Genomic DNA, 15123 nt, shown 5'->3' with positions numbered 1-15123 from the left:
CATGCTTCTTTTCAGTGAGAAAGAAGTAAACATCTTTTCTGACCAAACCACTGTTATTGTGTGTTTCAATCTATTCCGCTGAAACTAATCACAGCCCAAGCCGGCTACAAAGCAACTGGCATTACGAGAGTTATGCAGAGAACTGGAGTTCTGCCACATGATTTCAGTGTCTGCGTTTGCACTTGTGCATAAGGCTACACTTCTGCCAATTAGTAGCAGACTTTAATTGTATTAGGTTAATGAAGAAAGGGCAAGGGGAGGCCAAACTATGTCATGGTGTGTGTACAAACAAAGTATCTGCAGTAGCAAAATAAAGCACGTGGTAGAATAACTGCTCTGTCCTTAGACAACATAGACTGTAGGCATGCCAAAGTTAAAGGAGCCCATACCACAAGCAATTAGTACTACACGTTCTTACTAATGGGGACTTTTTTAAATAAAACGTGCAATGATTTATTTCCCGGTAGAAAGTGTATAACCTTGATGTCCAATGATAGTTCCTTGACCAGATCAGATATTTTGGTGGCAGTGCAGTAAATTCTATCTACTTAAGACCATGCAGAAAAAACAATGCTAAAAACCCTCAGAGACTCTTTGCAGGTGGGCCTCTGTGCCTGCTGCATCTGTATTTAATTGGAGCCCTCTTGGCCTTTCACTTCTTTACCATTATTTAAACCCACATTTCTCACGTGGGGTCTAATAAAATGTATGTCTCTGAAGTAAACTAAAATATGCTTTATCTTGTGTGATATGCATAAAAGAATAATCTTGTTGTGATAATGTAAGTGGCGCTTCTTTTGCTGTCCCCAAACTATGTTTCTAGAACTCTGACCCTTTTTTTATTTTTGGTCCTGCTGCACAGCATGCAGGATCTTAGTTCCCAGACCAGGGATGGAACCTGTGCCCCCTGCAGTGGAAGCACAGAGTGTTAACCACTGGACCACCAGGGAAGTCCTAGAACTCTGACTTTTTAAAGGCACAGAGGTCACCAGCTTTTGTAGGTAGAACATGTGCAGTTTGGAGAGGGACCTCACAGGCTTCTGAGACGCATCATCTTCAGATTGAAAAACTATGTCCATCAGTTGTTTTTGTGTGTGAGACATTTTTATACTTGGCTGCAGGTCAGTTTCTCTATAAATACTCACTTGGAGGAGAAGGCTCTGGGCCTTCCTTGGTGCCTGGGGAGCCTCTAGGTCTGGGGGGGCAGCTCAGCATCCAGGGGGAAGGGGAAGCAGAGCCCCGGGATGTCTTCAGGGTCCTCTTGTCTGGGTCCACTCACTGCTGTAACCACTCATCCTTACATCCATTGCTAAGAAGTTTGGATAAGTTTGTGGGTGAACTGGTTTTTTAACCAGGCATGAGGGGAAAGGACAGTTTGCTTCCTACAGGGTCTTTGGGGCCAAGCAGGGTCCCCACTTTGCTCAGATACTTGGACTTGATGGCTGGTAGCCTCACCTCACATAGTCGCATTCATAAGGAGAAAAAAGTTGATTTACCGTGGCCTCTCAACTGTGAGCAGTTTGAACTTAAAATGCAGACCCTGGGGACCACAAGACACACCCGGCCAACAAGCACATCACAGAGCATGTTCAGGGCGTGCCCACTACTGGGGCTCCTGTCACCTTTTTATTCTCCTTTCCAGTTCCTCAGCCTCTCTTTGCCAAACCATCTTCATGTCAAAGTGAAAGGGCCCCCTTCTGGACTCATAGTTGCCACTGGCCTGACTGGGGTTAAACTCTTCATAAACCACATAGTCAGGTATGGACACAGCAGGGACCTGCCTCTGGTTTGCCGGCCATCAGCGTCTCGCTGTGGTGGACACACGTCTGGCAAGGAGTAGGCCACAGGGGAGCCCCTCCTGGTCCTGGGGACAAAGTGCCTTAACAGATCTCCAGGCCAAAAAGATACGGCTGTGAGCGGCCCCATCCCCACCCGGGCCTGTGCGTCACCAGGTGGCAGGTGGCAGGAGGCAGCTGACAAGGGGACCCAGCCTCCTCCTGGGCTCCACTGGGCTTGCGGACAGGACGCCGGAGTCTCTCCGGTCCTCACCTCACTAATGGTGATTTTAGTGAAATAAAATCTAGCATATTGAATTAATATCACTAATTTTTAAATTGTATTTTTATACTTTGTTTTGATTTCTAAATTGATTTGGGTTTCATAATGGTAAAAATGTAATGAGATTAAGAAATTTCTATACAGTATTACATTTGTACATATGTAAACAATATTATAATAACATTATTTTGACTCAGCACAGGGAGGGGAAATCTATGCAAGACTGTTTTTCTTTCAAAAAGGGATTTCTACAATACTTATGTTTGCCTGCCAAATTAAAACTTAATAACTCATCTAGAAAGGTCTTCTTTTTCCTGGTCTAGAATTCAGGAGGAAATTTAATACATGGGGTTTTTTTTTTAATTTATTTATTTATTTATTTATTTATTGACTGCATTGGGTCTTCGTTGCTGCACACAGGCTTTCTCTAGTTGCGGCGAGTGTGGGCTACTCTTTGTTGTGGTGCTTGGGCTTCTCATTGCAGTGGCTTCCCTTGTTGCGGAGCACACACTCTAGGTATGCAGGCTTCAGTAGTTGTGGCACGTGGGCTTAGCTGCTCTGGGGCATGTGGCATCTTCCCAGACCAGGGGTTGAACCCATGTCCCCTGCATTGGCAGGCAGATTCTTAACCACTGATCCACCAGGGAAGTCCAATACATGGGTCTTAAAGAGGAAGACTTGGGTAACCTAGGAGTCAAAGTCTTCAACCATGTTTTGCAGTGGACATAGAAATGCATCCTAAAAGTTGCATGCAAATGTTCAAAAGAGCCTTATTCATCATAGACCAAAAAAAAAAAAAATGGAAACAATCCAAATGCCCATTGAATACTGAATAAACAAAATGTGGTATAGCCATACAACAGAATATTATTCAGCCATTAAAAAGAACTGTGATGGTTAATTTTATGTGCCAATTTGGCTGGGCCACAATGCCCAGAGAGTTGGTCAAACATTACCATGAGTATTCTGTGATGGTGTTTTGGCATAAGCTTAACACTGCCCTTCCATAATGTGGGTGGACTTCCTCCAGTCAGCTGAAGGCCTGAAGAGAACAAAAGACGGACTTCCCCTGAGCAAGAGAGAACTCTGCCAGCAGACAGCATTTGGGCTTGAATGGCAACACTGGCTCTTCTCAGCCTGCTGGTCCATCCTGCAGATTCTGAACTTGCCAGCCTACATAATCATGTGGGCCAGTTCCTTAAAATAAATCTGTGTGTGTACATGTGTGTTGTACACATCCCATTAGTTCTGTTTCTCTGGAGAACTCTAATAGAGGAAGGAAGTACTGGTCACACTGTGGGTAAACCTTGAAAATGTAGTAAGTGAAAGAAACCAGAGGCAAAAGGCCACATATTATATGGTTCTGTCTGTATGAAATGTCTAGAATGGGCAAATCCATAGAGACAGAATGTAGATTACTGGTTTACAGAGTTTGGAGAAAGGATGAATATGGAGTGTTTTTTTTTTGGAGGAGGGGATGATGGACATTCTCTAGAATTAGGGAATGGTGATAGCTGCACAACCTTGTCAATATACTAAAAACTACGGTATTTTGTATTTTAAAAGAGTGAATTTTATAGCATGTGAATTACATCTCAATTTTTTAAATAAAACACATGGAAATGTAGTCCAAATCATTATTTTATACTGCTCCTCTCTAAATAGTGAAATTAATTCTTAATTGAGTAAAAGTGTCCCCTCCCCCCCCCAAAAGATATGTCCACCCAGAACCTCAGAATGTAATCTTATTTGGAATAAGGGCCATTGCAGGTATAATTAAGAAGGGGCTTCCCTGGTGGCACACTGGTTAAGAATCTGCTTGCTAATGCAGGAAACACAGGTTCAGTCCATGGTCTGGAAAGATCCCACATGCTTCAGAGCAACTAAGCCCATGAGCCGCAACTACTGAGCCCACGTGCTGCAACTACTGAAGCCCATGTGCTGTAGGGCCCATGTGCCGCAACTACTGAAGTTGTGCTGCAATTACTGAAGTCTGCACACCTAGAGCCCATGCTCCGAAACAAGAGAAGCCCATGCACCACAACGAAGAGTAGCCCCCACTCACCACAACAAGAGAAAGCCCGCATGCAGTAACGAAGACCTGATGTAGCCAAAAAATAAAAATTTAAAAATTTAAAAAGAAGCTCAAGGTGAGATCATCCTGGATTAGAGTGGGCCCCAGATCCAATGATGGGTATTCATGTAAGATACAGAAAAGAAGAGACATACAGAAGGGAAGGTCACATCAAAATGGGGACAAAGATCAGAATTATGCAGCTGCAAGCTGAGGATTGTAGGCAGCAACTGGAAGCCACGAGAAAGGCATGGAGTGTTTCTCCCTCAGATGTTCCAGGAAGAAACAACCCTACCAACACCTTGAATTCAGACTTCTGGCCTCCAGAATGTGAGAGAATGAATTTCTGTTGTATTAAGCCACTCTATTTGTGGTAATTGGTTACAGCAGCCCTAGGATACTAACACAAGAAGGCCATTTTTGCTAATGCCCAGAAATATTGTTTTATGACTAGTAAAATAATACAGCGACAGGCATAAGTGATGTACAGAGATGGAGAGTTGATATCATCAGTCTGTCTTGAATACTAATACGTCTCAAATAAAACAATAAAAAGCTGTTTTGCAGTTGAAATCTTGATAAATTCATGAAGTGAGCGTTTACTCTCTTAATAAGTTAGAGAGATCGCTCTTCTCTACTGGCAGGCAGACTTTACACCCTATTTAAATGTGTAGGGGTCTGAATAATTCCTGAGTCAGTCAAATCTGTGCATTCTTTATGCAAAATAAAACAACAAAGTAAACACAGACACCAACTTTATTTACTTTCCTGTCTCTCTTCCCTTTTCATCCAAGTATTCCAGAAAAGTAGGCCACAATCTTTACCCCTACAATACTTCTCTTTCATTCCTCAGCCTACTGAAATGTGGCTTTCTGTCAGAGCCTTCACTCACTCCCACCATGATCTGCTACTATACATGTTCAAGCCTTAGATGTCCCAAAGCCAAAGTGTAGCAAATAGTCGTTCAGTCTTCATCTTCTTGCTGCACTTGACTGCCGCTGTTGATCACAGCCTCATTCCGACATCCCTCTGCCCTCCTCATATCTCTCTCTGTTTCTTTTTAGTCTCTTTCCTGACAATTTTACTTCTTGATATTCTCCAGTGGCCCCCCAGGACCCAGATGAGAAGTTCAAGCATCCTAGCATGACACACAAGGTCCTGCATGATCTGGCCCCTGGCCCCGGCCCAGTTTCTTCTCCCACTGCTCTGACTCCCAGAAATTATCACAGTGTTAGCAGCAGCCAATCAGAGCTTCTGTTCATCTGCTTATTGCATTTAACTATTACTCATTTTCATTCTCTTCTCCAATCTGTCTATATTTCAGTTATTCCCATTCTACCTCCACAATGTTTACATAGCCACATATCAACTATAAGATCTATATTCTTCCTTAACTCAACCACTTTTTTAACTTAAAGGAATTTAGGACTTCCCTGGTGATGCAGTGGTTAAGAATCCGCCTGCCAATGCAGGGGACATGGGTCCAAGCCCTGGTCTGGGACGATCCCACATGCCACGGAGCAACTAAGCCTGTGCACCACAACTGCTGAGTCTGTACTCCAGAGCCCGCGAGCCACAACTACTGAAGCCCACACACCTCAACACAGAGTAGCCCCTGCTCGCCGCAACTAGACAAAGCCTGCAGCGAGCAGCAAGGAATACCCAACGCAGCCAAAAAAAAAGGGGGGGGAACTTAATTATTTTAAAGGGAATTTTATTTGATTTCAACCGAATGTGCCACAAGTGGGAGATAACAATAAAACAAACACTGTATAATGAAAACAAAGTTGTATGAATAGGTACGATTGCTGGTACTCAGCACTAAGCTTAAGGCTTATTCTTTGTTTAAAACGTAGACTAGCAAGTGTTCTAGGACATAATAACCTCTAATTAAGATTTTCTCCTTGATGGTGAAAGAATTGAAAGAAAAATTAAAGGGAACCCATTTCTCACTTCAGGATTGAACATTACATAATACCCTGTCCTGTACCACCTAGAAGCATTATGTATACACCAGAGGCGTGTGCCCCACAGTTGAAAACATTGCTTTACACCAGCGATGCTGGAGTTGGAAATTCTTAAGCCAGCCACTGTGACTAGAACAACACGTTGCATAATCACATCACCGGAAGAACAAAGCTTAATTATGAAAATCAGGCTTGCTTGTGAAAAGGTTCGGTGGAAAGACCACTTGTAAATAATTAAAATAACCTGGGCGAAAAATGATGTAGCCCTAAGGCCAAAGTCGCTGAGGCCAAACGGGAACAGATTCTAGAAACACAGCCCTCAGTTTTCACAAGCTGCTGCCCTGCTTCCGCACTCTCCTCCTGCTTCCGCTCTCTTCCTGCTTCCTCTGCTACAGGAAGTGCGGGCTTCTCTCACCCCAGCACCACCTCTAGCTCACGGGGTTGTCTTGGCCAGTCCTCCCTACGGCTACTCCCACTACACTCAGCCGGGATCATGTCTTAGGGCATCTGCCCCAAAGCCTCTGATGGCGGGTCACTGTGTCCCTCACTGGAGGGGGCCACCCTTACCTACTCTCACAGTGTGCTCTCTGCGCGTTCATCTTTAGCTACCTTCCGTATCCCATAGGGGCACAAATGGAACTTCAGGCTTGGGGGTGGAGGGGTGGGCGGATGTGATCTAGGCCCCCTGCCCCAGCACCTCCTGTAGCCCCTGCTAGCCAGGGTGGGAGCAATTGCACACTGCCGGCAGGGGTTCTCCCCTGCCCCACCAGACGTACACCCGGAAAGGTCAGTCTCAAGGTGTGAGGCGGGTGTCGAGGATAATTACCTCTGATATTTTCTCCCCACCCAGGCACCCTATCAGATGCTTTCCTTTCCATAGCTTCCCCCTTCCTTTATATTCAAATATGTCCCCTACCCTGGGCAAAGTCTGCCCTCCCCTTCTCTAAGGAAATATGCCTTCCTTTAGTGGCCTCATCCTGATGCCAGAAGAGCTTCAGGAGGAAAAGAGCTAATGACTCAGAAGGGAAAACAGGATGGGAAATATGCCCTAAAATATTGTCCTGCTGCACAGATTCCAGCATTGGCTTCATTCCAGATTCCTTTTCCCAACTGGTCTGTGTCCAGATTCAGAAACATTCTAAAAGTCCATTTCAGAGCCCTCCTCTGCAAAGAGCAAGGACATCATTGTCACCTGCAATCAGGACACACATCTGCCAGTTATGATGTGCACATGAAGTTACATTTTATTGCCAGTGGTGCACATACGTGCCATTTAAGTATTTCTATTAAATCCCAAGTTCTAATTTCATTCTTCTCTGTATTCATTAGAAGCTGAACACCTCGAATTCAGGAAGCACATCGCCCCAACCTGTCTGCCCTCTTCACCACTTAGTGTAACACATCCCACAGCACAACACACACCCTGTTGCCCCCTGACTCTTCTCAGTGAACATTCGTGTTCATTTTCTCATTTTCTCTAAGCAAATTCCTATGTAAAAAAAAAATCCCTACATGATCCCTCATATCAGTCACCCACACTTTGAAGAAATGTTTTTATTTTCTGTACATCACATCACCCCTTTTTGACTGACTTTTCACCCAGCTACTACAGCTTCATTTCAAATATTGAGGAGACACAAAATTGATCTACTATGCTGATTTATGTAATTTTTGCATTTTTCTTACAATTCTAGAAAATCAGGGGGAGTTTTCGGCTCCCCCCCCCCCCCGCCCCGTGTGTCCCTTATAAGGCTGTCACTCTTTTGCATAAACTTTTATGGAAACACACACAGACAGTGATAAGGAAACGCAGCTGAGCACTTGCCTTAAGCTCATTGGTGTCGGCCAGTTTGGCTTTGAGCTCAGTATTCAATTCTCGACACACACTCAGCTCCTTCTGCAGCCTCTCCACCTTCTTCTGCAACTTCCTGATGGTGACATTGGCTTCATCCCTCTCCACAGCCAAGGCCGAGCGCACCTGCTTCTCCTCCTCCAGCTGGGCTACTTTCTGCCGGAGGAGGTTCACATGCAGCTCTTTGCTCTCCAGTCTTTCTTTCTGAGTCTTGAGCTGGTTTGATACAAATGGATTTTTTTAAAAATAATCATCGAACAGTCAGTAAATATAAATGAATTACTCAGATAATGTTGATCTTTATCCACACTTTAATAAGACTAATTTGTAAACCATCAGAAAAGGTTTTTGGGCTCCTTTTCCTGATTGCATTTTTTTATCCCTATTTTTCCAAGAACGAATTTGGTAGCTGCAAAGTATGAGACAAAAGAGCCACAGAAAATTTGCTAATGAGTAGGCTTTCAAAGTCTGATTCCCTCCAACGTTATGTGCATCATAATAAAAATGTAAAATTACTTTTAAAACTACTAAAATGGGCTTATCAAGAGCAGAACATAATCAGACAGACAAAACCCTCTCCAACACCCCATGACAACTATACTTGCACTGGTCTTTTCTGAAAGAAGATAAAGTGTAAATTAGCACCAAAAACCCAGACTGACTAATTTCAATCACTTAGAACCAGGTTGAGTGGCACCAAACATGGGAGTTGATATATTTTTAAAGTAAGCTATATGAAGGAGATTTTGAGGAAAGCTTTGTTTATACAAGGGTGAGTCAAAAATTACCTGCACTCTGGCTGTAGAATTTATTGTAATTAACTTTAGAAAAGAGATATACATCATTTTTCGACATAATCTCTTTGCTTTTCAATACACTTTGTCCATCTGTCAACAAGCTTTCGTATTCCCTCATTAAAAAATGTTTTAGGCTGAGCTGCAAATCACGAATGCACCGCTGTCTTCACTTCATCAGAAGTGAATATTCATCCTCGTAGGGCTACTAACACCAGTGTGACCTTCCTTGAACTTCTCTATCCATTTATACACACTTCGCGACAAAACACTTTCTCCATACTGCGCACAAAGTCTTCGATAAATAACAGCACCAGGTAACCCTCAGACCACAAAAAAAGAATCACTGCACGCTGCTCTTCTTTCATGCAGATCACAAGTGGGGCATCCATTTTTGCTCTCACTGCAGTTACAAATGAACTGATGTAACACATTCACACCTGCACAGCAGTGACTGGGGAGACTGTAGCCTTGAAGGGAAAGTGCTGATAAGACAGTGCAGCCAACAGAAATTTTAATATAACCAGAGTGTGGATAAATTTTGACTCACCCTCGTATATTGAAAATCTTAGGAATAGAAGGGACTTCAAGAAGGCATTAATTCATTGGTGTCTTTATTATACGCCAGACCCATACCATCCACAAACCAGGCTGAACAGGGTCTACAAACAGCACTTAGCATTGACAGTCAGACTTGATGAAAAGAAATTTTAAGGGTTTTAAGAAATTTTAAGAAAAAGATTATGGACTCTACGAGGAGAAAAAAATTTTCCTGGGCTTCACATGTCACAATTAGTGAGTGGAATGTTAAGTACAGGAACTTCTCTCATCTATTACAAACACTGAGAATTGAAATCATGTAGAATTATACAATGTTAAAGACCATCCTATTATCCCTAATTATATATTCTGCATTAGTAAAGTGTTTGAAGGTGTGCAGGACTTACTAAAATGTGAGTTTAAATACCTTGTCTAACGGTGACAGCAATGTCCATGCCCACAGCCTTTTTAAACAATGCCCTTTTAGTATTTCTCTCACTAAACTCCCTTCCCTGAGCTTCTTCATGTCAAATCCCACTTTATTCCAAGTTTACCGTGGTAAGTTCTGTATCCTGGTCATTTTAACAATTATACAATACTTAAGAAGGAATAGTATTGGATATTGAGGGAAAAATCAATTATCTGAGAATTTCAGAAAGAATCGTAGCTCACTTTAATGTCTCTGATGGTAATAGGGGTTGTCTGCTTTCTTGTATAAAATTTTCCTTAAGATACAATAAATGGAGAAGAGGTCATTTTCTATGAGCATCTTCTATGAACCAAGAGTTCAAAAAGGCTATTTATTAACAACCTCATGATGTAGGTATCATCCCCATCTTAAGTATGAGGAGACACAGACAGAGAGGTATATAATTTGTCCAATGTCACACAGCTTGGTGGAACCAAATTGAGAGCCCAGATGTGACTCATTAAACAGCCTGTACATGATAATTCTACCATAGAATTTTCTCCTAAGAACTATTCTAAGGATACATCTGTGTTTTCCTCTTTCTTTCCCCAATGCCAACAATTATATAACTAATAATTATGTTTTTAATCTGTTTCATCCATTCATTCATTTATGTAGTCTAAACTGTTTCTAAGTCTTCCCTTGAGTGATTGGAAAGTAAGCTCTTTTCCTCTTCACTTTCTAGTGCAAGAGATCTTATATTAAGGCAAGACTGCTAGATGTTCCCCAGCTGTCCTCTTCTCCCATAGTCATAGAAACAGAGAATTTTTTCAGCTAGGCAAATGGCTACCCAGAGTAAAGACTACAGTTTCCAGCCTCCCTTGAAGTTAGGTTTAGCCATCAGAACACATTATGGCTGTGAAATATAAACACAGGTTAAAATAGAAAACTCTGGGAGCCTCCTTTAAAAGACAGCTCATGCATGCCCTTTTGCCTCCCTCTTCTTCATCTGTTTCTTTTTTTAACCTTCTGCATGGAACACAGATATAATGGTTCTAGGCACCACTGTGAACCATTACAATAAGGACCACCCTAGGGATGGGAAATTTACTGAGCTGAAAGGAGCCTGAGTCCTTGGAAACTTTATAGAGTAGAGCTGCCACACTCACTCTAAGCTGCTTACCTCCAGAAATGTATGTGAGGAAAAAGAAAAAAGAAAAACAAAAAAAACTCCTACTTGTTTAAGGCACTCACAGTCAAACATAACCTTAGATGGTACACTTACTTTCCCTTCAGATTTGAAATAGACTCAGCTTCTAATTACATATTTGTACAATATGTTTCCTAGCCGCATTGGCAAATATGATGGAAGTAAATTATTTTTCAAGATTTAAGTTTCTTAGAATTTCCTCCTCTCAACACCAGCAATATCCCCTACCTTTCTCTGTAAATTGTGGGCCATCGTCTTGTTTTCAATGACTGCGTTGCTCTCGAGGCGGACCAGTTGCTCTGTGCGAGCTAGAACTACATCCAGACGCATGTCAAAGCCAAGTTCAGCAGCCATCTGATCCAACTTCATTTTCTCTGAAAGCTGATCCAGAAACTTAAGATACTAAACCCAAGAACAAAAATGAAAATGGGACACAAAAGTAGAGTTAACAGGTGATCTCACAGAATCCTTCTGTTTCTCCCAAGCTTACAGGTAGTTCTCATTAAACTCAGTACAGAGCCCAGCCCCTGATTCCAATGCTTGGTGATGAATCATTGAACTACCTTGTCCAAATTCTCTTGACTCTCCTGGTCAGTGACCCTGACGTTCAGTCTAACATTACACACTCTTCTTAACCCTGCCATCTGACAAATGTGGCCTCTCTGACCACATCTGCCTCTCTCTGCTTTGGCTACATGCTACTGCTACCATGACCCTCCCAGCCCCTGGGATCTGCTGGCTAATCCAGCCCCTGCAATCCACTCATCCACATACCTTCCATGGCAATTTTGTCCACCTAAGTGGGCCTTGGCCTCCAAGGTGGAAATTGACCACTTAGCCAATTGCCACTTTACTCTTCTTGGATTCTACAAATCATGTTAAAACCAGAGCTCTCCATACAAACTTGGACAATATTTTTGGTTTTCTAAGTTAAAATTCTTTAGAAAATATCTTTAAATTTTTTAACGTATCAAAGTTAAAGGAACAACATTCTAAAATAGACCTGTATCAGGGAAGTCAAAATTCATAGTTTAACAGGTTGAAGTTACAAAACTACCCTAGAATCCTCCTGCACTTGATTTCTGTGGCTTATCTGGTCACGTCAGACATTTATGCTTACTGAATGCTTGATGGATGAATAAATCCATCAATGAGCTTTCTATAACATAATTTCACGATTTGGGTTCTATCTTTGAAATTTCCTCCTCATTGCAATAACTCATCCATCTGGCATTTTTAGGCAATTATATGTTTAAATAAGTATCATTTCCTGATGATTGAGGCATGCCAGCTTAAAGCGCAGAACTGTCTATATTTCAGTCACTAGGGTGAAATTATTTGTAAGTGTATATTTTCCAATTTCACTGAAAAGCATACGTAAAACTTCATCTCTCCTGTACAAGTCACAGCCATTACAGACATTGCTGTTGTATTGTGTGACAGGACCACAGGCTGTTTTTGTCTCTGCATCATCAGTTTGTCACTTCTTAATGCTCGTTCAGCCCCCCTCATGGACTATTTCATTCTCAATCTATGCAGATGAAAGTGAAATAACTGCTATTGTTTGTATTTTAAATAAAATACAGTTGATACCTTTCACCTGAAGGTATAAAAGTCTCTTTTTATATTTCTACATGTGACCCATCCATTCAGCAAGCAAGGAGCTACAGCAGGCCAAAGCAGATTAAGACAGGACCAAGCCAAGGATCCTGGCTAAGCCTTAGAAAGTTAAGGTTGCTGAAAGGATTCCTGTACATTTTGTTCATTTGAATTAGAGTTTAGCATGAATATACCCCATTCTATGTTGTGTACACCTCAATTACCTGTATTTAAATTTAATCTCCGTACACCTTTGCTTTTCAACCTTACATGCCTACTAGCCTTACTAGGCAGTAAGGGTAATACTACTATTCTATAGGCAATTATCTACGGAAGATTCACCATGGGCAGAGTCAGTTTACATAACTTGCTTTCATAACTGAGAGCTATTTTGGCATAACCTCAATTAAAATTAATGAGTCATCCTAATGAAGGAGAGAAGAGACACCAGTTTAGCTAAAAGTCTTGCCTTCGATATGCTTCTTCTATTATTTAAATAATATTTATCGATTCTTGCTCTAAGCTCTGGAAAAAATCCGGAAAAAAAGATTTCCCTGGGCCTGGAGAAGTTCAGAGTTGATTGAAAAAGACAAGTTAAAACTTGGATACAAAAAGGGTGATTAGTGCCTCAACAGAACCAGGTACACGTTGTGTGAAGAACTAAGCCTCTGAGGAAAGACTTCCAGAGGAAGTGATACTGGAGCCGAGTCCTGAAGGGACAGTTATTCCCAGAAGAAGAAGGTGAGGAGAACATTTTCTCAGAGAGACCAGCAATGTGCAACACGGGCTGCCAAGGGGGCCTTCTTTTCTTTGGCCACATTACAAATTTGAGTGTGGATGTCTTTGGACTCTGACCACTCACTACACACCCTGCCAGTGCCCCGCTTCTGACTTTGCCACCACTGACTGGAGAGATTGCAGTGAGAAGAGCCTGGACTTGGGAACTGGCCAGGTCACAGCCACGTAAAGAAGGAACCAGGACCTGATCCTGAGAACCATACAGAGCCCTTGACCCGTTTTAAGATGGAGGAAGAGAAGATTAGACATGCATTTTATTAAGACCACCCTGGGAGCAGTGGGGAGATCAGTTAGAAGGGGTTTTCTGCAGTCCATGCAAAACATACTGCTCCGAACCAAAGCACTGCTTCTAAATTAGAGTTGGGGGAGCGGGATGTTTGAGATCTATTGAGGAGACAGAATTTACGGTGCTTAGGAATTGACTGAAAAGAGGGAAGCACTGCGGATGCCTCTCAGGATTTTGACTCTGGCAACTGGAGGCAGATGACCTCACCATCACTGAGGCAGGAGAGGGACAGATCTAAGGAGAGGGAATCCTTTTTGTTTTGAATATGCTTAGTGCAAGATGTTAGTGGAACATCTAAGTGTGGATGTCCGGCAGTCAGTGATCTTCCAATTTAATGTATTACACTCAGGTGCAGTATTTCCTTTCAAGCTCAAAATTTCAACCATCACACCTTTTTCCAGGCATCTGTTAGAGAAATTCCCTTCACTCCCCCCGAATTCCTCAAATCTATCCCCTATCTTCATTCACAAAACCACTACTTTCCAGATCTTCTGGTCAAAACTATCCTAAGAATCCCCCATTGGGCTCCTTCCTTTAGCCTCTAGACTCTCAGAGCCACTGTGCCTTCAGAGAAACCTTTCTTTTAGTCTAAACCCTTCTATGGCTTTCCCTTACCCACAGGATGAAGCCTCGCGTCATCAGCCTGTCCTACCTCAGTTACTCCTGCTGCCTCCAGAGCAGCCTCATGCCCCTGCCTCACCGGGCACCACGTTCCAGTCTCCCCGTCACCCTCCAGCCTTTCATCCTTCCTGCTGTCCCCTCTGCCTCAAATTCCTCCCCCACTGCTTCTGCCTGACAAGCTCCTACTCATTCTTTCAGGGCCCTCTCACATGTGACCGCTTGTGTGAAGATGGCTCATTTCCTCACACACAGAAATAAGGTAGAAATAATTACTCCTTTATCTGAATTCCTGTTGCGCTTTATTCCTATCTTCTTGTAGCACTAACTGTACTCATCGTGTCCTGACTGGCCCGTCTCATCCATCAGACTAGGATTCCCCATAGATACCTCTTAGGTATCTTTGCATGTCCAACCCTCCACAAAGGCATGACACTTCCTCAGCTTTTTTTAAGTAAAGAGAATGAAAATGCATGTGTGTCCAGAGTACAGATTTTTCAACTGAAAAGTATTTTTCATGCCAAACTCTGCGCCTAAGCTCCTGAGACCATTTGTCTCTCTTTCCCTTGCCCTACAGATTCCCATGACCCACAGACAGGTACCTTGCCATTCTGTCCAATAAAACCTTACTCTGATCCTGTTTTTCACAGCTTTGGCTTCACACCTCTTTTCTCTTGGTCACCAGACTTCATAGTTGTCTAAGTCTCTAGCCCTTCCCTTACTAGTCGCCCCTCAGCCCAATGCAAATGGACTCCTTATCTCCACCATTCTACTAAAATTGCCGCTCGGACGTCACCGATGGTCTTCCCAGCGTCAAGTCCTAAGTGCAGATCCCGTCTCTTCTCACTCTACCTTCCTTGTCTCCCACTGGGTCATCACCACTACCATTTCTGAGTCTCTCCATACTGCAATCTCAGC

At 42.7% G+C, this 15123-nt stretch overlaps 1 protein-coding gene across 5 annotated transcripts in view; it reads right to left on the bottom strand.

Annotated features, from left to right (window-relative positions):
* Positions 1-15123, bottom strand: part of CCDC170 (coiled-coil domain containing 170) — a 93415-nt gene that overhangs the window by 14466 nt on the left and 63826 nt on the right. For all 5 annotated transcript variants that reach the window (XM_057739662.1, XM_057739661.1, XM_057739664.1 and 2 more), the window contains 2 exons: positions 11133-11306; positions 7925-8167 (listed from right to left, as the gene is read on the bottom strand). In XM_057739662.1, the coding sequence (XP_057595645.1) occupies positions 7925-8167; positions 11133-11306 (417 nt within the window). The remainder of the gene's footprint in view (positions 1-7924; positions 8168-11132; positions 11307-15123) is intronic.

This window comes from Hippopotamus amphibius, chromosome 6 (genome assembly GCF_030028045.1).
Source record: "Hippopotamus amphibius kiboko isolate mHipAmp2 chromosome 6, mHipAmp2.hap2, whole genome shotgun sequence".
Lineage (NCBI taxonomy): Eukaryota > Metazoa > Chordata > Mammalia > Artiodactyla > Hippopotamidae > Hippopotamus > Hippopotamus amphibius.
Note: the sequence above shows the minus strand (reverse complement) of the source record. Positions and strands in the feature narration are given on the sequence as shown.